This window comes from Suricata suricatta, chromosome 4 (assembly GCF_006229205.1).
Source record: "Suricata suricatta isolate VVHF042 chromosome 4, meerkat_22Aug2017_6uvM2_HiC, whole genome shotgun sequence".
Lineage (NCBI taxonomy): Eukaryota > Metazoa > Chordata > Mammalia > Carnivora > Herpestidae > Suricata > Suricata suricatta.
In genome coordinates this window covers 99,343,749-99,367,974 of record NC_043703.1, presented here as the reverse complement: position 1 = coordinate 99,367,974, position 24,226 = coordinate 99,343,749, and the positions used below count along the sequence as shown (strand labels likewise).

Sequence of the window (24,226 nt, the reverse complement as noted above, 5' to 3'; positions counted from 1 at the left end):
AAAATTAATTAGAAAAACCATGTAAAAGGCAAGGATAATTGAATATAATTTTCATTTAAAAATAACTATTATGTGCTTTCATTTTGTAACAAAACTCTATATGAATTTCCTTTATCCCATTTACGAACTATTTAATAAGAATTTGAGTTCTAGTCACAAACATGGTACTGAGACCTTGGAAGACTATATATTCTGAAAGTAACTATTAGATATTCAAGTTTTCAGAGATTGAGTAATAGAAGTTCAGTGGCATAAGTCTTGAAATTTTATTTTTATAGCAACCATATGTTTTTGTAAAATGTTCATTTGGTATGAAATCAAAAAGTTTACTTAACACTAACTTTAGTAATAATGAGTCAGAGACTTGTTTTCACATTTGTATGTTTTTGACAATTGGAGAGTTCGTATTTGTGGCACTTCTTGCACTATTGGCCTGTTGTGCTTTTAGTAAGCTTTTTACAAAAGTACTTTTACAAAAATACAATGAACATCAAAAGGTGATGAAAATAATAAATATAAGTAATGACTCTGGGTTTTATGTTTTCCCTTCTTTATTGTTTTATTCAGACAAGTTAACTTTTTAGCTCAGGTTTCTGAAACATTTTTGTTCTGTATCCCTTTGAGGGGGTGAGCTTCCATTTGAAGCAGTGATCTTTAGCTCTCCTCTCCACTATGAGGCATGATGGAAGGGTGTCTCTTGCACTGCTATACAAAAGCAGTCTTTGTCCTTTGGGGCTAAAAAGTTAACTGCTGCAGTGATATGAAAGCCAGTCTTTCAAGCTCATAGTTAAGTAATTCAGTTCAAATGAGAATATATAAGAAAAAGATTCCTTTAACTAGAATGGTAAAGGAGGAGGGAAGCTAAGAAATTTCAAGATAATTTGAACAAATGTTAATGCCTTTTATATATGACTATAAAGTATGATCATGGCTTAACTGACCTGATCTTGACTTTCTAATTGATACTGATCACAGTTATGCCATTCTTTTTATAGAACTTCTGTCCATTCTCATCATCATATCACACATGGGTACACCTGACAGGATCTAAGGTCTTCATTTTGTTTTCAGCTGATGGCTGAAACTTAGTCTAGCTAATAAGTTGGTTTGATGTTTTGTTGCCTAATTGGACATAAAACGCTCAAGATGTTAGCCTGTTTCTGTTTGTTTCAACTAAGTCTTGTTAACATGTTGATTTTGCTTTCACTGTGCTTCTGTCATCAGGGCACTGCCTCTGTACACAGTTTTTGAAATTCAAAGAGTAGAATGTTGGAAAAGGTACAACCCTAAAAATGAGTCCTGGACTATTTTTAAAAAATTTTTAAACCTCTCCTCTTAGTATCTGTTGATTTTCAGTTTTTTTTTTTTTTTAATGTTTTGTTTATTTTTGAGAGAGAGAGACAGTGTGAGCACAGGAGGGTCAGAGAGAGAGGGAGACACAGAATCTGAAGACAGGCTGCAGGCTCTGAGCTGTCAGCACAGAGGCTGATGCAGGGCTTGTACCCACTAACTGCGAGATCATGACCTGAGCCGAAATCAGATGCTCAACTGACTGAGCTATCCAGGAACCCTGATTTTCAGTGTTTATATAATGTGCAGTCTCTTAAGGTAGCATAGTTATTTCATGATATTTGTGTTATAGGATGGACTATTTCTTTTTAATCTCTGGGGTCTTCCAGAGTTTTCCCAATTTTTCATCAGGGCTTGAGACAGAATGTAAGTTTTAAGGGAATTATGTGCATATGTCCGTGTAATTTATATTTTAACTAAAGGTTATCTAAGCCCTCAGGCCTATTGTTGCTTAGTGATCTGTAATAATCAGAGTCATAGAGCACTGAAGGTGCCTGTGTTTCTGGAGCTAATACGTGTATTTAATAGCTTTCCTAGAAGCTCAGGGCATGCTGACAAGGTTTATGATCACCCACTTCATTTTGTGTTTATTATTTGCCATATAAGTGGTCGTTTTGTTAGAAAAGTGTCTATAATGTAGTACTTGGTGGTCACATAAGCTTTTAGCAGTGCTCTTGTCCTGACACAGGGCTGATGATTTTAAGAAGTTTAGAATTGGGTTTTCCAAAGTGTGTTCTGTAGAATACTGCCTCTATAGGTCATTAATGCATATTACATACGGCCCAAGAGCTTTCCAAACACGCAAGTTTGCAAAACATAGAGTTAAGCAATGTTCAGTAAGTTTTTTTTTTCCACTGAAAGTCTTAACAATATTTTCTTATGGTGATGTCTGTGAATTCCTGAAGAAAGGATGAATCTACACAAGTTTGAAAACAGGATCAACTTATATTTACTATAAATAAACTTTTCTTCCTGCATTTGCAGACTTTTGGGCATTTAAACTCTTTATTATGTTTTGTTTCAGATAAATGACTGGACCTGTTATAAAAAATTCAACTGTTTGTTTTTAGAGAGAGAGAGAGAGAGAGAGAGAGCGAGCAAGCGAGCGAGCTGGGGAGGGGCAGAGAGAGGGAGACAGTGAATCCCAAGCAGGTTCTGCACTGCCAGCACAGAGGCCGACACAGAGCTTGCAATCACAAATCATGAGATCATGACCCAAGCCACAATCAAGAGCCATCCAGGTGCCCCATCTCTGAGGATCTTAATTGGCTTTATTAAAAATTCATGAACCAGGCAGCATCCCATCTTAGCAAATAGAGATCTCCACTAACTCGACAAAAGAAAGGGTCTTAAAGACAGCAAGGGGGCATAAGAAAAGGAGACAGGAATTTATTAACGAGCTAGCATTGTTAGAAGGTTGCCCTCCTAAGGGAATGGAAGTTTTCTAGTATTGGCCAGTGAATTCCATTGACTGGTTAAAAGTCACGTTCTTTAGGGAGGTGGAAATTGCAGTTAGGTTAGGTCATAAGCCTTGGTTTACTGACTTGGGGTCTTAACCCAGGTGACACCATGTGTGGCCTGTGATTTTCTCATTTAACAGAGCTATTTAATTTTAAATATATTTCTTCTGAAATGTATCTGTAGGTTGAAGAAGACATTTTGGTGTTTAATTTGGAAATGTAACTAGCATACTTTTTAATGTATTTGTTTTCTAGCATACTTTAAAAAAGTAAGTTCATCCTATAGTTCTTTCTTTTCTGGCTTCACTATATACTGATGTTGGAAACATTGGGGGTTCAGAGCCAATGGCTATGCAAGAATTCTTGAGAGGACTTCTTCTGCCCACAGTACTGTCCTTATGCTATAGTAATAGCCACCTTTAATTGCACCAAAAACGCCACAAGAATTCTTTCTTGGCTGTCAGCTCCAAGCCCCAATATTTCCATATCATATAGTATGTAGAGTTTCTCAAATATTTTCATTATGGAGCCTTTGTCTTATAGATCATTTCCAGGGTCTAGTGTTCCATGGAACATACTTTGGGAAACATGTCTGGGCTTAACATATTCCTCTATTTCATTTAATGATTTCATTAAGTGTTCAGTTTTCATAATAGAGGAGAGATACTTCATATATTTGCTGTGTCATAGTCACTCTTTAGATTTTTGTGTGATACTGTGCCAATTCTGCCAGTTACTAGCTCTGTCTAAGCTTCTGTTTTTGTATCTAGAATAGAGATAATAATAGAACTTACTTCTTTTTTTAAATTTTATTATTTTTTTATTTAAAAATTTTTTTTAAATGTTTTACTTATTTTTGATACAGAGAGAGACAGAGCACAAGAAGGGGAGGGGCAGAGAGAGGAGACACAGAACCAGAAGCAGGCTCCAGGCTCTGAGCTAGCTGTCAGCACAGAGCCTGATGCGGGGCTCGAACTCACAAACGTGAGATCTGACCTGAGCCGAAGTCGGAGGCTTAACCAACTGAGCCACCCCGGCGCCCCTAGAACTTACCTCTTAGGGTTGTTGTGAGGATTAAGGCAAATTTCCCATATAGCACATTTAGCACAGTGGTTGGTACACACTGAAGTTTGTTATTATAAAGAATTATATGTGCAAATGTTCTTGCCACATTTTAGAGACGGGTGGTTTATATTTTGGCCTTGTTTTTATTATTTATTTATTTATTTATTTAATGTTTTTATTTATTTTTGAGAGACAGAGAGAGACAGCACGAGCAGGGGAGGGTCAGAGAGAGAGGGAGACACAGAATCGGAAGTAAGCTCCAGGCTCTGAGCTGTCAGCACAGAGCCCGATGCGGGGCTTGAACCCATGAACCATGAGATCATGACCTGAGCTGAAGCCGGATGCTCAACCGACTGAGCCACCCAGGTGCCCCTTGGCCTTGTTTTTAAATTGTTCTTAGCAGGAGCTACATGTCTAGGTGCTATATTGAAATTTTAATAAGAAAGCCACTAATTGTTTTGTAGTTTTTTTTCTAAACAGAAAATGGCTAGAGAAGCCATTGGTAGCACTTAATCTAATAGCTTGCATTTAGGGCTTTCATTTACGTGTGTATTCTGTAGCAAAAGTATGTTTTTTAAGAGCTAAATCGTTAAGAGCTAATGTATCTGTGGTTAGGCTATTGATGGTTTCAAAGCTTTTGAGGGAGGAGTTCAAACCAGTCCCTGAATTGTACATGGAGACACTGACGCCTCGAAAACTGCCAGGCTTCTGGAGAATTACACATCTCATTTGTGGTGAGGTAGTACTTTCTTACACTTTACCTGCATATATATTGGAATTTGTTCAACAGTTCATGTGTGTAGTGGAATCACCAAGTAATAACTGCAGGCAAAATAACAAGAGCCTAGTCAAATGAGGTCAAAGCAGTTGAAATAAATTGGTGATAACTGTATAAAACCATCAGTCAGAAGTACATCCTGTAGGGGCGGCTGGGTGGCTCAGTCGGTTGAGTGTCCAACTTCAGCTCAGGTCATGATCTCACGGGTCTTGGGTTTGAGCCCCACATTTGGCTCTGTGCTGACTGCTAGCTCAGAGCCTGGAGCCTGTTTCAGATTCTGTGTCCCCCTTCCCCGACTCATGCTCTGTCTCTCAAATCAATAAGCTATAAAAAAAATTTTTTTTTAAGTACATCCTTTAGCATTTCTTGTAGTGCAAGACCTGCTGGCAACCAGTCTTTCAGCTTTCCTGTATCTGTAAAGAACCAGAGCAAAAAAACACATACATAAAGGTCTGTTTTCAAAATCAATGATATGAATGATAGACTTCTCATCAGTAAAAAATAGCAAGATGGTAGTCAGGCAAAAACATGTTAATTTTTATAAAGAAATTTTCTAATTGCTGTGTAAATAACTAAAAGTAAAGGAAATGCCATTTAAGGTTTAAAGAAAGCACAAATTGGAATACAAACAACATAGTTTTATGAAAATATGCATGGATTAGGTGACATTTTACTTATGTTTGTTTTTTGACCATTTTCAAAACCTGATTTCAAGTTCTAGACAGTAAGTCCTTAGAAGGTGTTGGTTTCACATAACAGAGGTTTAAACATTTTATATTTGTTTTATCAACAATTTTTATGCCTCTTATTTACTCAGGTTTTATGACAACTATGATTAATGAAATATTTCTTATTTAGTTAGGGTTTAGAATAGGATTAATGCCAATTTCAAAGGGAGAATAATTTTATTATGTATTTTCTTTCACATTTATTTGTATACATAGTGAATATATGTTTACTGAGCTTTGTTACAATTATAGCATAAACAAATAATTTTTAAGATGTTTTTTTATTTACTTTTGAGAGAGAAAGTCAGAATATGAGCTGGGGAGGGACAGAAAGAGAGGGAGAGACAGAATCTGAAGTAGGCTCCAGGCTCTGAGCTGTCAGTACAGAACTCAACGCAGGGTGAACCCATGAACCACAAGATCATGACCTGGGCTGAATTTGTATACTTACCCAACTGAGCCACCCAGGCTCCCCACATAAACAGTTTTTAAAATATGGTGTCAAAACCATCATGATTTCAGTTTTTTGATGACTGTATCATATTGTGTACTTACTTGCTCCTTGTTAAACATTTAGGTAATTTCTTTCTTTTAACTTTTTTTCTTAAGTTTATTTTTGAGAGAGAGACAGACAGCCAGACAGACAGTGCAAGTAGGAGAGGGGCAAAGAAAGAGGGAGACACAGAGTCTGAAACAGGCTCCAGGCTCTGAGCTGTCAGCAAAGAGCCCGATGCAGGGCTTAAACCCACAAACTGTGAGATCATGACCTGAGTCAAAGTCAGACACTTAACCCAACTGAGCTACCCAGGTGCCCCGTTACTATCTTTTGTTTTCATTTATATGATATTTTCATTTATATGATATTTTACTTTACATATAATTTTATTTTACAAATACATGTAGTGTGCTAGTGTTGTGTGCAAGAAAGTTTATGTAATTTGTTCAGAATCCCATAGCTAGTAAGCAACTGAACAGTTGGCTCCTGAGTTTGTGCCTTTTATAACCTGCTATGATAACTCTTCGCTACATCTTGCCATTTAGCTCTCTTGGAAAAGGGTTGCACTTAAGTTCAGTTCGTTTAACCACAGCTTATCAGGCTTGGATGATACATTAAAACAAAAAAAAACCAAACCAATTTAATAGGTATAAAATGAGAGAGATAGCCTGAGCAGGGGAGATACGGCCCGATGGGGACAGATGATCTGAGGCAAGCTTTGCACAGACAGGAGAGAGCCCAATGCGGGGCTCAAACTCATGAACTGTGAGATCATGACCTGAGCTGAAGTTGGATGATCAACCGACTACGCCACTCAGGCACTCCTAAAATGATATACTTTTATTTTGTAGAAGTACTTGATAAAGAAGATTAACTTAAAAATATAAAACTAAGTTAAATTTTTGCTCATAAAAAGTTTTCTTATTTTTACTACTGTAATTTTAAAAGTAAAAGGAAAATTGACTAAGGCTATTGCTGAAGGAAATGGTATACTGGGAATTCCTAGAATGAGCTTTCTTTCTTTAGGGATTGATGACATTGTTTGTCAACTTTTCTTAGCAAGTATTTTGTTGTAGATATTTAATTGTACAAAAATACCACAATTTGAGAAGAGTTTTTTGTTTTCCAATGGTAATTTTTAAATTTTAAGACTATTATTTTTTTAATTTTAAGGACACTATCTGTTCATAGTTGAAAATTAAAACCCTGCAGGAGGGTGTAAATTAAAAAGTGGAATACTCCCTTTCCCCTAGTTTTCTAGTCCCAATTCACTAGAACTGTGAAGGGGCTACAGGATAAGAGCCCCCCAAAATGTATCACTTTAGCCTTAAGATTGTTTTGAGTTAAAAGTATTAAGAACCCAGGGGAGGAAGGGAAAGCTGTCTGCCTCCCGCTGTCTAACTTTACATGGGAAAGGAGAGCCTGCAACAGGAAGAGAGCTATTAGACTATTAACTATTTGTAAGAGTTTTTTTATATGAAAGTCTAATTTCTCTTTTCTTCCTTCTTTCTTTCTTTTTTTTTCCTCCTGGAGCTGCGAGGTTTTGGGAATTGTGAATATTCTTTTAAAATATGGAGCCCAGCTTAATGAACTTCATTTGGCGTATTGCCTGAAGTATGAGAAATTTTTAATATTTCGCAACTTTTTGAAGAAAGGTTGTCCCTTGGCACCATGGAACCATATTTCTGAATTTATAACTCATGCACTGAATGCACAGACAACTTATAAGAAATGGCTGCCATCTCTCCTACTTGCTGGCTTTGACGCACGGAAGCTACTCTGCAGTTCATGGTAAGAAGTATGTGTGCATGTGTGTTTGTATGCATGCGTACTGATGTGATGGCTAGGTTGGAGTGAGGGAGTTGGGGTGCTGCTAATAGTGAGATTGACTGATAAGAGTCCTAGAAAAGGTTAGGAGTGACAGGAAGGGAGTAGGAATGGCTTATTGTCAATGAATTCTGTGGAGAAGGCTATTTCTTCTACCTAGGCCGTCTTCATGCTCTTATATCCGGGACAAAATGGTTGTAGCTGCTTTGGAGGCATCTGTTATCCTTTCATCTACTAGAGGGAATACTCTTGTCCTCTAAGCATCTTGTCTATTTGACCTTCGTCTCCTTTAATGTAAATACTGATTTCTGAAGTAGTTGATAAAATATGAAAGTTGACCCAGGATTTTTCTTAGATGAGAAGAGGAAGCTTTTTCTGCCAGCCTCTAGCTTTTGCAAAAGTTGTTTTTTTACTAGGTGGGGCTGAGAAAGAGATTGTAGCAATGAAATAACTCTGTTGGCCTGATAATTCAAGTCAAATGAGAAAATAGAATAAAAGTATCCAGGAGAATAGAGGGCATGGGCATTGTATAAAATTTCAATGAAATATCTCAATGTCTTCATTTTTGTGTCTCAAAAACTATCATTCAGTAATTAATGTTTAGACAAATACTCAATTTTGCCTTTCAGCTGAGAAGTGCTTTGCTATCTTGTTAAATTTAGTTTTATCCTTTGAAAACAGGTCCTGTGGGGTTCATGCAGGCAACAGTAGTGCTCCCTGATGGAACGCTTAGTTTGCCTGTCTGGGGACTTCGTCTTACACTTGGTGGCTTCTCTATCTTCATATGATGAACAGGTCTCTTTGGCAGGATCCTTCTGTCTCACCTTTTTATTACATCTGTCAATAGATAGAATTCAGGATAGTTTTATGCTTAGGTCTATCATCCCTTTGTTACTAAGTGTTTTACATAATGCGATTTGTAAGGAAACACTGCTTTCTGGGAAGTTGTTTGAGGCACATAGAAGTAAAGGCAAAGTTCACACTGCGATTCCACTTTACTTTTTTTCGATAGCTTTACATCAGGTTGAGTGCCTGGTTTTTAGTTTCTTTCTTTAACCAACACTGCCTGACAGTACTGCCTGACACAGTAAGCACTATTTTAAGTTATTTACTGTATTAAGTCGTTTAATATGAAACACAGTAGATACTATTATCCTTATTTTACAGAGAAGCAAATTGAGGCACAGAGTGTTTAAGATACTTGCTCAAGCTTGCACAGCTAGTAATTTACTAGTACTAGAGTTTTTCCTGTAATGTGGCTGTCAGGTAGTGTGGCTCAAGTCTGTCTTTCTAACCACTGTGCTATGCTGCCTTAGCTCTGTTTGTCCATATGGATACTGTAGTTATATCACTTAATTTCAAGTTCCTTAATCCCTTGCCTAATCTAGGGGATGTGTATGTGCCAGCCTTTCTTTCTCCTTCTTACTCAGTTAAGAGTAAGAAACTACAGGGGAAAAAATTAAAGGTTCCCTCTGTCCCTTTCCTCCTCAGCCAACTTCCTAGACGGCTGGGAGGGGGAATTATTTATGTTAATTCTCCCAGAGGGATTTGTAAAATACACTCTTCCACCCCCAGTCTGGATACAGGACTCTCCACCCCCACCCCTGCACTGGGAATAGGCTATTTAAGAATTTCTCCGTGTTATATTTGTTGATACATCTCTGTGCTATATATGTTGAGTGTGTTGGGATAGGAAGGAGTTGAGAACCAGTATACTACAAATTATTTTGAAGTAATTTTTAAAACTTTCAACTGTCTGAATGGAGAATGCCAGTTGTATATATTTTACTCCAAAGGAGTAATTTTAGTCACTTTATATTCAGTGGAGAAATACAATGGAAAATTTTACATCAGCAATCAAAATGGTTAAAACATGGTCAAATTTTTGTTCACTGATCTTTTATTGAATGGATAAAGCTACTGTTTACACTGAATATGATAAATGTTTTGCTTTCCTTGATCAAATTTACATTTAAAGAGCTGTTATAAGCAAAATTTTCCCATAAAAATTGCAATATGTTGTTAAAGTGGATTTTGGTTGTATCTTATTTATATCACATGTAAGTCTGTTGCTTAATCTTTGTCATGTAAATTATAAATGTCTTTCTTAGTATAGCTTGCCTTAAACCGTTTTAAAAATGTATCTGGCTGAATAATTGCCTGTCACAATATAATCTACAGAGTTGAAATATTTTTTCGACTTGAAATGCAAGACTAGGTCCCCTCCCTACCCTTGCCCAAAAGTAATAGGTGAATAATAGGAAGTAAATGTCATCTGTGCATTTAGTTGATTAACTGTCACTCGCTTATGGTTATACAACTGCTGAGTACAATGTAGTAGAGTAACAATACATTTTTAGTGGCATTATCAGCATTGGTAGGATAAACTCACCACTATATTACTAAAGCTGTGTAAACAGATTTATTTCTCATGTGTGTGTTTAGATAACTGACTTTGTGTTTGGTCACAGTGAGACTTAAAGCACACTTAAACAGAAAGATGAAACCATTAAAAAAGAAATAAGGAGCCAGAATTAAGTAATCTTTGTTTTGGGATACTAGAAAGTTAGGAAGACTGTTTGCCTTTGAGTAAAATGTATCATTTAATTTATTCTTAGTGTTTCCTGATGAGTTTTGATTTGACTGAGAGCTTCCTGAGAAATAAAATGTTTTCCCGACATTTGTGCTACACATGTAGGCTTGCGTATTGGAGAATTAAGAATTGGGGAAATTCTTACTCTCCATACTCTCCAGTCAGTCATTTCAAGGACACTTTGACTCTGTGATTCTGATGTAAGTTGTCTTTGAGATGACCATTTGAGAGTATTATTTAGTTTCTTTCCTTCTGTTTTTTCCCCTTCTTAAGTCCTTGCTTAATAACGTCTTAAAAACAACCTTGAAAATAATTTCTGAAGTAATTACCAGAAGCCCTATTCATTTTTTCTTCAAACGATGCAATATTGTAGGGAAGTATTTAGTTGAGTATAATATGGGCAGTCTTGGTAGAATTTGGAGATCTCTTTAAGCTATGACTAAATTTCACTGGTACAATGTTTTAAGGCCTATGAAAATGCCATACTGAAAATTTCAATCAGATTTAGTTCTTTCAAATATTTATGTAACATTTTATACTTTTCAAAGTACATTTACTATATTGTTTCTAGGGCTTGAAGAATTTAGGCAACATGTCTATAAGTAGTAGAGGTGTTATTAGAAACCAGAACTTTTCTTAGAGCAGTGCTCTGTCCAGTAGGATTCAGGTGCTTATAAAATTTGGTGAAGTCTCTTTTGGGCAGATTGGTAAGAACCAACCTTTTGGGACTGTTAAATTGTGTCTATAACGATGACCAGTCGAGGTTTAGCAAGATGATTCAAGTGGAAGGGGATATTGACAAATTCACTGATGATGTTGGTGCCTCTCTCTCTGCTGCTGATGAATGAGAAGGAAAATTCCTGTCCTCTACAAAAGTAGAGATTCTTTTGTCATCTAGTGGACAAGGACACACAGAGTCCATTTATTCTCTTGTAGGAACCTGTAAATGATTATTCATATCTGCTAAACTTGCTTCCCGTTACACAGATGTTTTCTGTGCCCCAGTTTTTGCTCTTCCTTCTGTACCAAAATGTAAGAATAGTTAAGTGGTGCTTGTTTTCAGGACAAACCCTTGGAGTATTTTGTGTGTAATTGTATGTTATATCTTGCTAATACAGGATTAACTCAGTCAGTGATGAAATCCTCATCTTCACTTTGGAGTTTACCAATTGGAGGACACTTCCTCGAGCTGTTGTAAAGATGATCTCCACTCGTGCCCCAAACTCTTCTTTGGCTCTGCAGCAACACGTTGGTAAGAAAGTTCAATTTTAAACACATTTCACTACTTTCTCTTCTCTTCTTTAGCTATGTTATGATTTTAAGTGATCAGAGTCATTAAATTGGGCATTATTTGCATTTTCTTTCTGTGGGGAAAGGATGGGGCTGTCGTGGTGGTGGTGGATCACAGTAATTTCATTCAATGAAATTCATGTCTGATTTGATAAGTTTAGCCAAAGAAAATCAGGTGTTTGCTCATACTTTTATTCAGTGGTGCCCTTGTATTTCTAGTAAAGATTATGTAGACAAAAGTGAGTCCTAAAAATGTTGTTGTTGAGTATTTATTTTGTGGTTAAAAAAATGCTGAACATTTTTTATTACTGCCCTTCATTTATATATTTTAGTGGATACTAGTGTGTGGGCACCATGTAACTATCAAGGAGAGCTGGATGAACATTCTCTGAATTGATTGATACTTTATTATTATTAGTATTTCTAAAAAATATTTTATTTTTGAGAGTTTGAGCAGTGGAGGGGCAGAGAGACGGGGACAAATGATCTGATGTGGAACCTCCACTGATAGCAGAGAGACCGATGTGGGGCTCTAACTCACGAACTGTGAGATCTTCACCTGAGCCAAAGTCGGAGGCTCAACTAACTAAGCTACCCAGGCACCCCTTGATTTATACTTTAAATGACTGTTATAAAACAAGTTTTCAACTTATCCTTGCTTATTAAAAAAATTTTAAAGCTAGTTAAAAAAAGCATGAACTAAATCTTATGCAAGGAAACCTATTTAAACTAAACATAATATAGTGCAATTCAGATTTCGTTTACTTAACTATATTTTGTTAACCAGATTAAGTGTGTAAAGCTAGTAAAATTTTATCTTCTCTGCTATTTTTGCATGAAACGTAGCTCTTCATAAAACATGTTGAATAGGTTTTTAACAAGGGAACTTAATGCATATGTAGAAATGTGTCTTGTAATTTCTTGGAAAATTACATTTAAGTAAATTTTCTCAATCAAAAACAGACATTCATGAAAATGTGCTCTTGAACTGAGGTGTATTCAAACTCTGAGGGAGTGTTCTGTTTAAGAAAAAACGTAATCTGTTTGGAGTCTTGAGTATTTTCATACGGAATTTCTTTAATGATAATGTTGGAAAACTCACTTGCATTTAATTCTTAATGTTGAGAATTGCATCTTCTTTTGCTAATTATGTATCTGAAGCAGTAGAGAACAAGTGCCTTTTTAAACTAGATAGAATATAGGACAATGGATTTGGGAACAAAAGTCAAATGAGGGAGCATATGCCAAATGGGAAAATTATTATAGTGTATCAATTAGTAGTAAAGAGGTGCAAGTTTACTCTGAAGACTTTAACATATGGCAGGTTTTTCCAGATGAAGGTAAAAATTATGCCCGAGTGCATTACCCTCCACTAGACTAAATCCTTCAAGGGCTTCTTGTTTAATTAGGCACTAGGTAGAGCTTGGGTAGGGTAATAATCATCATCTCTTAAGCACATTTTATTTTGGCAAAAGATTTGCACAAGCGTTTCTCAGAGGTATTAATGTAGCTAATGGTTTTCTGGTCTCTTTCCCTAGCTGAGACCTCTTTTCTTGGTTCCATTCCCATATATCTAAATACCTTTTAGACATCTCCCCTTGGTAGCTCACATTTTGACATATCCAGAATTTGAACTTGTCATTTTTCCTACTGGTCCTGCTGTTCCTTCCGTATCCTCTCTGGGAAGTGAAATGGTTCTGGAGTGCTATTTACCCAGAGGCTGAGTTGTCCTTGGCAGCTCTCTGTTACCTGTCTCATCCATAGCAGTGGTGCCCAACAGCAGTGATTTTGCTTCTGATATTTGGCAGTGTCTGCCACCATGTTTTGGTTTTCACACTGGTAAGGAGGTTATTGCCATCTAGCAGGCAGAGGCCAGGGATGCTGCTAAACATCCTACAATGTGCAGGATAGCCCCCCACAACAAAAAATTATCTGTTCTCAATGGTCAGTAGTGCTGAGTTTGAGATATTCTGGGTTTCTTCATTTCCTCTTGGGTTGTCTAGTTTTAAGAAGACGTTTTATTCCTATCATGGAAAGCTTTTTTTTAAAACCCTGTTCTTATTGCAGACTACTTAGGAAAAGCCTATATTCTTCCTCCTAATTATATTGGTCTCTCAAGGTATTCTTTATTGGTTTCTCCTCTGCAGATATGGGAGTTATAATACTGTTGGATTTTAGTAGGGCTGAGAGGAAATGATATGCCCATCTACTCACTCAGCTGTCTGAGTTTCTTTTCCGTTCTGTAGTTCAAGCTCTCTCTTTTGCTATGCCTAACTTTCCTCTTTCCCTTCAATTTTCAGGACACTCCATTCTGTGTATTGCTTATCTTTATTATGATCTTGAACTGCAGGAGCATTTTCACACCTATGAGAGTGAGCCCAATAAAAACAACTCTTTCGGGGTGCCTGGGTGGCTCAGTTGGTTAAGTGTCCGACTTCAGCTCACGTCATGATCTCACAGTCCGTGGGCTCGAGTCCCGCATCAGGCTCTGTGCTGGCAGCTTAGAGCCTGGAGCCTGCCTCAGATTCTTTGTCTTCCTGTCTTTCTGCCCCTCCCCAGTTTGCTCTCTATCTCTGTCTCTCAAAATAAAGACATGGTTTGGTTTGGTTTGGTTTGCATCAGAAGGAAATGTATACCAGGTAAAATTTACTGACTGATTGCAGCTTTAATGACAATTTTTTAAAAATTATGTCATATATATATACCTCTTTGGAACATCATTTTAACCACATAATAGTAGACTTTTTGATAAAAAAAAATTGCCAACCTCCAGCCAACTGTCCAACATAAAATCTAAGTAATTAAATTCTTAAGGATAAAAGCACTTGGCTTTAGTTCATCCCCACTTTAATGATCAAATAAGTACAATTCTATCCAGAGTATTATGTGAATCTGGATTCTATAAAGAATCTAAAAGGGCCGCAGGAAACTCTCTTGATCTGCTCATTTCAGTCTTCTGCTTTATTCTAAAAAGGATTTAAAATCATTTATCACAAAATAGTAAATCAGAAGTTAAAAGTGGAAGCAAAAGAAAAATGAAAAGTAAATTTGGGGATGGGTATAAAATGGTGTCAGAGAAAACATAGCATGGTAATCTGAAACTTGCTTGTGGACAGGCTGTGAGTCTATGAGTCTGACTGAGCTCTCTAGTCATTGACATTTAGTTACAGAGGTTACTTAAGAAAACAAACTCTACTCACAAGTACAAATATTCCTGGATATGGTAATGACAATTTCCTAGACAGTGTCTTTGTAGCCATGGTTTCTTGGGACTTTATTTTACCAGTCTTCCATGTGGACTGTTGCTATCATACTAAAATATAATTCAGTAAAAGTAATTCTTAGGGATCAGTACTGTGTCACCTAGGTGCTGGAGCATCTGTGACTCTAACTTGACCAGGGCTAGATTTGTGATATCTGGAGGAGTGGATGACCTGTTATGTAGTTTGAGCACTTCTTTTTAAATACTGTATTTTTTAACTCAATAAGTAATCTCTATACCCTGTGTGGGGCTCGAACTCATGACCCCAAGATTAAGAGTTGCACACTCTGTACTAAACCAGCCAGGTGCCTCTCTCAACTCTAGGTTTTTTGTTGTTGTTGTTATTGTTGTTGTTAATTAGGTAATCTCTACACCCAACATGGGGCTTGAACTCACGACTCTGAGATCAAGAGTTGCCTGCTCTACCAACTGAGCCAGCTAGGTGCCCCTCAACTCAATTTTTATTTCTTTAATAAAAAATTTTTATTTTAAATTTTAGAGAGAGCATGTGGTAGAGGGAGAGAAGGCAAGAGAGAGAAGAAGCCCAAGCATGCTCCACTCTCAGACCAACACCCAACATGGAGTTTGATTCCACAACCCTGGAATCATGAACTGAGCCTAAATCAAAAGTCAGACGCTCAACCAACTGAGCCACACAGGCACCCCTCCACTAAAATTTTAATAGTAGTAGTTAGCAATGGATCTAAAAATTATACTACCTAGAACCAAATATTGCAATCATCAAGTCACTAAAAATTCATAGACCTTGGTCAATCACCTTGTTCTTCTTAAAATATTAATATTTTTATTTTAGCCACTCTGACTCGTGTGAGGTAGTATCTCAGTGTGGTTTTGATTTGTATTTCCCTGATGATGAGTGACGCTGAGCATCATTTCATGTGCCTGTTGGCCATCTGGATGTCCTCTTTGGAGAAGTGTCTGCTCAGGTCTTCAGCCCATTTCTATATGTGGAAATCCCCTATGACCCAGCAATAGCACTGGTGGGGATTCACCCAAGGGATACAGAAGTGCTGATGCATAGGGGCACATGTACCCCCCAATGTTGATAGCGGCACTTTTCAACAATAGCCAAATCATGGAAAGAGCCTAAATGTCCATCAACTGATGAATGGATAAAGAAGATGTGGTGTGTGTGTATATATATATATGGAATGGAATGGAATACTACAATGAGAAATGATGAAATGAGAACGAATGAAATCTGGCCATTTGTAGCAAAATGGATGGACCTGGAGGGAGTCATGCTAAGTGAAATTAGTCAGTCAAAGAAGGACAGATACCATATGTTTTCACTCATAGGTCTAGGAGGAGAAACCTAATAGGGGACCATGGGAAGGGGAAAGGGGTGGAAAAGAGTTGGGGAGAGGGAGTGAGGAAAATCATGAGAGACCTTTGAATGCTGAGAACAAACTGAGGGCTGAGGAGGGAGGGGGGAAGGGGAAGGGGGTGATGGTCATGGAGAGGGGCACTTGTGGGGAAGAGCACTGGGTGTTATATGGAAACCACCTTGGTAATAAACTATTTAAATTAAAAAAACATATTTAAAAAATAAAATAAATATTTTTAGCAAAAGTAAAAAAGGGTTTTGTATCTCTAATAAATAGTTACATAAAAAATATCTTCACATATGTACTGAAAGACTTTAATTGAGTGTTCATTCAAAACATTTGCAGATCACTGGATTACATGGTGTCTAGGATTTGCATGTTATATGCTCTTGCAAATGTGTTCTAACTTGTATCTCATTAACAACGTTTTGTTGCAGAGAGGTGTCATCATGTCTTTTATAGGTAAGGAAGGCATTATGCCCTTGTTACACAGGAAGAATTCAAGGGCAAAGTCTTATAATGACTTGCCCATGGTCACATAACTTGTTAGTGGCTTCTCAACTGCAGACAGATCTTTTTATGTGTGCTGCTCTTTCCATTCGATCTGTTCATTGCTGGCCATTCTCCATGTTTTGATTTCCTGTCCTAAGCTGTCTATTACTTATTCAGATTCCTTTTTGTATGTTGTCTAGAGGTAATTGCTTTTTATATGTTGCCTTGAGTTTTTGGCAGTAATTAGTGGGAAAGGAAGACTATGCAATATTACTAGTAAATTTAGAAAGACTGGGAAGAAAAGATGGAAGTCATCCAGGAAGACAATATTGTTAATGATGGGAACATAAATTGTACTAGATGGCCCAGAGGTCGAATGAATACATTTGATGTGGAAGGCCATGCAGAGAGAGGAACCACAGAAATATCATCTGAAAGCTATAGAAATATAGGCAGAAAGCTTATGTAAATATTGGCATAAGGGCAGACCAGAGCTGATTGGTTGTAGAATATATGAGTATGTATGATGTCCATGTAGTTCTGTCCTATAGTAAACTTAGCATTGATAACCATAATGAATTAAGAACTGTGATGTTTAGTTTTAATCATTTTTGTTGTTTACCTTACTACAACTTCAAAAAACATGTTGTAGCCTTTTATTTCAGTTGTTCTGTCAGTACATATAAAGCAAAATTAACAAAACTGAAGAATTCTACATAGGAATGAAAAGTTAAAGGTTGTATGACGCTAATGGGTCTGTAGACACAGTAGATTTATCGCGCCAAATTGAGTGTGATTGATTGGGCCAGAAAAGTGACTTAAAAGTATAGCATGGCTACAGTCAGTGCCATAATTTAAGAAGACAGAGATATATTTAACAAATTAAAATCTGGGTTTAACAGGTTTCCATGAAAAGTGTGTTTTTACATACATACAGCTTCTGGACTATTTCATATTACAAATTCAAGGCATGGCTTGATCTTCTCTCAGCCTAGTGGTAACACATCAGGAAATATTAATGCATTACTAAAACTTTCATAGGAATGCTCTGCATGCTTTGAAATACTGTATATATGATTATAAAGTTTCCTTAGTATTCATTGGCATATTAAACGAAGATGGCACTGAGGTTATATTATTGTCTATGTTAATAATCTGCAGATGAAAGATTCCTTTCAGTTCAAGTGAACATAGTTCTTCCCTCTAACTGTTCACGATGCCATTGATCTATTGTGCTCACAGGCAAAAAACCAAAATGGTACAAATATAGTTGTAACCAATGCCTGAAGTAACTATATCCCTCAACCCCCCTCCTTTTTTAAACTAAGAAGTGGAAAGATCTTCTGAAACTTAAGATAGGTTCAGTAGCTTGGAAGATGTTAGAGAATTATTTTGGGCTTATCACACTTTATTTTATTTTTTTACATGTTTATTTTTGAGAGGGAGAGAGACAGAGAGAGACAGAGCGTGAGCAGGGGAGGGGCAGAGAGAGGGAGACACAGAATCTGAAGCAGGCTCCAGGCTCTGAGCTAGCTGTCAGCACAGAGCCCGATGTCGGGCTCAAATTCACGGACAGTAAGATCATGACCTGAGCTGAAGTCAGAGGCTTAACTGACTGAGCCACCCAGGTGCCCCAGCTTATCACACTTTAATGAACCCTAGACGTGGAGTCAAATCACTTGGGATCTGATAGCAGCTACTTTGTTACACAGTGTCAACCTGGGCAAGGTGGTTAAACATCTCATAGCAGATGTGTATGGTCCACTTGGGCTTTCTCTCACAAATGACTCGAGTTTTCACATACATGATAGTCTAAACAAATAAGCGGTTGATTTAGCTTTCAAAATAGTGCTACAGTGGTGAAGTCAGAAGGCCTGGAAAGGCTGTGGGCATTGCAGGAGGTTGTGAGGCATTCAGAGAGCCCTCTCCAGCCTGAGGAGTCTTATAAGTCTCTGTGATCTGTCAACGTCGGAGACGCTGGAGAAGCATCAAGAATCCCTTTGCCCCAAGAGTGGGCCGCTCTCTTCCAGGTTATACAGCCATATCCTTTATTATCTTCTTTCTGAGTGTGTAACAAGAATGTTTACAAGAATGTGCAGAATGAAGGGATTCCAGCTGAAGTCTGACTGAAAGTTCTCTTAACCAACCTCACTTTAACTCACACATTCCAGTCTTGTCATTTCCGGTTTCAGTCCCATCTGGCGGTGCCCATGGTGTGCTCAGTGTCGGCAGTTGATAGCCTGCCAACATGCTTGTGTCCCTACCAGCAGAGTTGTGTGCTTATTGAGAATCAGTTATGCTTGTTTCTGAAGCTTTTAGGACGCTTGTGCATACCCAGTGACATTAGGACCGATTATTGTTCCTGATCTCACTGGGTAAGAAGGGTGCTTTATATTTAATAGTTCGACATAGCCTACTTGTTGAACTGGAATCTGCTTACTCATTTGGGAAAATGTGGGCATTTTCAGCTTGGGCATGCTTTTTATATGTATTCTTATCTTTGTGTTGCTTCCCTTACCTGTGTTTTCCCATCTTGCAAGTGAGAAAAGGATTCTTCCTTTAAGTTTGCAGAATAGGATAAAATTTAAACAAGGTAAAGGTATGAGAACACTGGAAATAAATGTGCTATGGGGGCATCCAGGTGGATTAGTTGGTTAAGTGTCCAACTCTTGATTTTGGCTCATGAATTATGATCTCAGGTTTTGAGTTCCAACCGTGTCTTGGGCTAGTGTGGAGCCTGTTTAGGCTTCTCTGTCTCCCTCCCTCTTCCCTTTCCCTTCCTTGCATGTACACTCTATTTTTCTCTCAAACTGGATAAATAAACACTGAAAAAATGTGTTAGATATTGTAGTTGCTATGGTCCTATTTAAAATGGGGAGTCTGAGTTAATGGCTTAAGAAAATTTTCATCTTAGATTCAGGTTTTATTTCAAAGTCATAACTTCTTTGGCATTTTGAAACACTGTGGTTTGAGAAGTTTCCCACTCTGAAAGAAACTAAACTTAAGCCAATAAGCTTAAACTAAAAAGTTAGGTGATGGTTTGGAAGGTGTTGAAGATGTTGGAGAATTAGCATGGCAGGTCTTACAGGGTCTTATAGTTTACAGAACTTGGAGTCAGATCAGCTGGGCTCCCCACAGTACTTGCCTTGGCTGCTCTGATCACAGTCTGTTAACCATTGTTACATTCCGTGAAAATTATAGACGATGTCTTAGACCAATAAACGGTGTTAGGTTTGATTTGCATAAAACCAATAGCTGTTTATAGTTTATAGCTCTCAGTTTCCATGGACATGAGCTTCTTTGTTCACACTTTTCATCCTTGAAAATGAAACTCAATTTAGTATGTTAAATCTACTTTATCCATTAGCACCTTGAACATTTCATTCCCATACAGAATTCTTCAGGTTTCTTAATTAAGTACATCTGCATTATCTTTAATTTGGTAACTAGCTTTTGGCAGCACTAGTGTTAAGTGTGTGTGTGCATGTGTTAGGGTCATCTACACTTGAATTTGAATCCTGGCTCTACCATGAACTAGATGTATAACCTTTGGAAAGTTACCTAAACTTCTTTAAACCTCTGTTTTCTTATCTCTGAGCATGATAATGTACACCTCATAGGTTAATGAAAATAGAAACATAATGTGTGTGTGAAGTGTATAGGCATGTGGCCTAATAGATACTCAAGAAATGTTCCCTTTCTCTCTTTGTCAGTTCTAAAGTGTCATTCTGTGTCATAGATAAAAATAGGAAACCTTCTGTAAATTACTCCCTTGTTCACTTGATGGGGTAGGTCTGGAGACCATTTCCAATCAAACAGAGGGATATAGTTATTTGCTGCTGTGAGCAGGTATCATATCTAACATTAGTTAATTCACTTCATAAGTGTCAACTGGTTTTGCCACATTTTTAGAATGTGAACATTTAGTTTCAGTGTGTGGCCAGCAACAGGAGAGAGATGAACCAGGTGCGGGCTGTAAAAAGAATATAAGGAATAGTTTGTTGTGGTCATCCCAACCCAAGTAATCTTGCCAAAGTAATCTAAGTAACATATGCCTTCTCTTTTACTACAAAGAACTGGGAAATTTTAAAAAAGAAAATTAAAATGATCATCTTTTTTTTGTTTCTCCAGCCTCTTTTCCATCCCTTACTCACCTTTGTCGTTTGAAAATTCGGTCCAGTCTCAAACCAAAACACCTACAGTCTGACAGTTTTATTCGTCAGTTTCTAATTCCCAGAAGTCTACATAATTATTTGCTCTATGAAGATGTTATGAGGAAGAATGCCATTCCAGAACTGACAGCTATTGAAGATGGAAAAATCAACAAAGCTACTTAATGCAGCTCCTGTCTTACTCTGAAAACTACCAAAACAAAGAGCCATGCAGTACAAATTCTTCATGATTTCATAGTCATAAAAGATGGTTTTTGTTTGTGTGGTTGGTTAGCTTTTGGAGGGACAGTAGTACAATGTAAATGTTTACAACGGGGCTTTCTGGTAAAAAAAAAAATACTGTAAATCTCACTAATGTTACCTTATTGCAGATTCACCAGCACATTTTATGTAGTAAATTCATATATGTAACTGTTTTCCACTTTGTTCTGTTAATGAACTATGATGCTGCTTCTAGTGCTGAACATGGCATTATTTCCACTTATGATTCTGTGTTTACCTTGGGCTAGGAGCTTAGAATGGTTTGCATAAAACTTTCCTGGAAGTGTACACATAATGGTGTTGAAACTATTATTGTTTTATTGACTGCTGACTATCTCATAAGTATGTTCATTCTCATCTCTTAATTCGATCAGTTTTATGAAGAATTGCTGTTCATTGGCTTTTCACTGATAAACTCAGGGGAGAATTTTTAAAAGAATATAGAAAATTAATAATTGTTTTGCCCTCCCAGTTCCTTGATACTCTCTTTGGTTAAAAGAAACTCCCATTTCTGCAATGGCAAAAACAGATGTAACTCAAGGATAGGCTCAGTTGAGAAAAATCAGGTCAGTATTGAAATTAATGAGCATTTAACCACCTTTAGAATACTCCTCAGGAGGCTGAGAGGGCATTTCTGTGGCACCATCTTTACAGAAAGAAAGCTGCGTATTTCTGAGTCACACAGTACCAAATAAAACACATAAGCTCCATTCACCCTCTAAATCAGAGGGCAGCTTTGATCCTATGAAGCAATGACTGCCAGTTATATTAATATTATAGTGTCTTTTCTTTTTATTATCTAGATAGGTTATCAAATAGTCTTTTATCCTATGAAATTTAGGCCTCAGAATCCTAGAGTAATCAGACACCACCTCACTGGTTTTACAGTTGTTCATTATGAATCTATAGTCAAAGAAGACTAAACACTGGATTGGGTTAACTATGGTAAGATGCTGTTGTCAGGACCAACCTTGAAAGAAAGTTTATGAAAGCATTACTGTCATGACAGACAACTAGAAATTGGGTCCACAGGAAGGCAGGTCTTCTATCCTGTTGGGATTCTGTGGATTGAAATAGATGGGAGTGTGTCAGTCAGGTCCTTCTCTGAAAGGCCTTTGCTATTTGATAAATAGCAGTGATGAAGTCAGATCAAATGATGGAAGCATTGTTAAGGTCCAGAGATACAACTGAACTCAGTGCAGATTAGAGCTATGGTTGCTGCCTCTGGGTGGAGTTAGAGTTTGAATGCGGGCATACAGGCAGAAAGACTTGTAGATACGGAAAACCAGGTAGAAATTCTGATATGTAACAGGGAAATTCCAAGAATTTGTGTACTATGTAGTAATTTTTAAATGTTGTCCTAATCTTTATTTTTCCAAACCCCAACACTCTGTTTTTTAACATAACTGGTTTAATATTACGGCCAAATGCACATAAAATGTTTACATTTGAGGGTGAATCTTGTGGTTTTGTTCATGTTCAAATATGCAATAAAAATTAAACTATTCATAACACCATTGACCTCTTATTGTTAAAAATATGAAAATGGGGGCACCTGGTTGGCTCTGGTTAAGCATTGGACTCTTGGCTTCAGCTCTGGTCATGATCTCATGGTTCATGAGTTTGAGCCCCGCATTGGGGTCTGCGCTGACAGTGTGGAGCCTCTTTTGGATAGATTCTCATTTTCCCTTTCCCTTTCCCTCTCTGTCTCTCTTGATATCTCTCAAATAAATAAACTTAAAAATTTTTTAAGTGTTTATGATTTCTGTGACTAATAGCAAGGATTCAGTGAGAAATGTGTAAGCTAGGCTCAAGTTATAGTTACAACTTTTGATCAAAAAGATACCTCTGATTTCTGTGAACCATAAGCCCTGACCTACATGGACCGTAATGCTTTAATACTCTCCATTTTTATTTTTTATTTTAAAAATATCTGTGTGTGTTTTAATACTTTCATTTTCAAGGTGTGGTAAGCTGAATGAGGAACCTGTAAAAAAAAAAAACAATAGGAACCCCACAGTACTATTAGTTTTCTAATGGTGATACTTATACCAGAGCAGGACACAGATCAGCTTTAATAACATGTGTCAAGATTTTACTCTCCCTTGATCATATGTTATCCCTTATTTCTTGCTGGTCCTTCCTGTCAGTGGGTATTGTTCCTTGATCATTTGATGGAACAGTGGTAACCTGAACATTTTTCTTTATATTTCCCTCTTCTTTTTGCCAAGTAGCAAGTGTCTTGTGTGCAGCTTTCTGTAACTCTAGTTCCCAAAGATGAGTCACACTCTTGTGTTCAGTCACCACTCATGGCAGTGAAAATCTTTGATAGGCAGCCCAAGTGGCATGCTTATGTCACATGAGCAGTCGATATCTCTAACTTTAGATCTGTTCTTCACACCTAAGTCCATCTATAAACCTGTGTGAAAATTGTGATATTTTATAGGTCTTCAGGTATTACGTCAGGTATACTTTAAACATGAGTAGTTTTGATTGATTACTCCATGAAATTCTACTATAATTTTGTTGGTCCTCAAAAATGTAAATTAATACAAATGTAAATAACCACATGTCTTCTCTGAAACAGACTTGGCAGTTCCATTAGCACAGGATACAGAAAGAAGTTGAGAAAATCCATCTAAAAGTTTGATTTTCCCTTTTATACTTCTCTGTATTCTCAGAGGTATATTCCCCTAATTACAGTTCTTAATTAGTCATAGAAATATTTGTTTGAAAAGAAACTCTGTATAATTTTTACCAGCAGGTGCCTAGTGCTACTGTGGAAAACATTTTACATTGCTAATGAAATTGTTAGTTATGTGGCCATTTTCAGTTCCGTAATAAAGTATTTTAGATCTAAGAATTTAGGAGACTAACCAGGAAAGCTATACTCTGCCTTCTTCCAGTTTCATGAGTTCATCTTCTATATAAAGCAAATGGAAGATCTGCTCACTGGCTCCATCCAATACTCAATTTAAGTAGGATCACAAAGTTAAGGGATCTCTAAAGCTTTCCCTGGGAGCTGGGAACATCATAAAAGTACCATAGGTACTGTTAGTTCCCCTGAATTTCCAAGGAGAAAGCAGCCAGTCACATGTAACTG

General features: G+C 37.2%; 1 protein-coding gene across 3 annotated transcripts in view; it reads left to right on the top strand.

Annotated features, from left to right (window-relative positions):
* The window catches only part of ASB3 (ankyrin repeat and SOCS box containing 3), a 91,271-nt gene extending 68,634 nt beyond the window's left edge, over positions 1–22,637 (top strand). For all 3 annotated transcript variants that reach the window (XM_029937346.1, XM_029937344.1, XM_029937345.1), the window contains 3 exons: positions 7,411–7,668; positions 11,416–11,549; positions 20,822–22,637. In XM_029937346.1, coding sequence (XP_029793206.1) covers positions 7,411–7,668; positions 11,416–11,549; positions 20,822–21,027 — 598 coding nt within the window. In that variant the 3' untranslated portion in view covers positions 21,028–22,637. The remainder of the gene's footprint in view (positions 1–7,410; positions 7,669–11,415; positions 11,550–20,821) is intronic.
* The last annotated feature ends 1,589 nt before the right edge of the window (positions 22,638–24,226 follow it).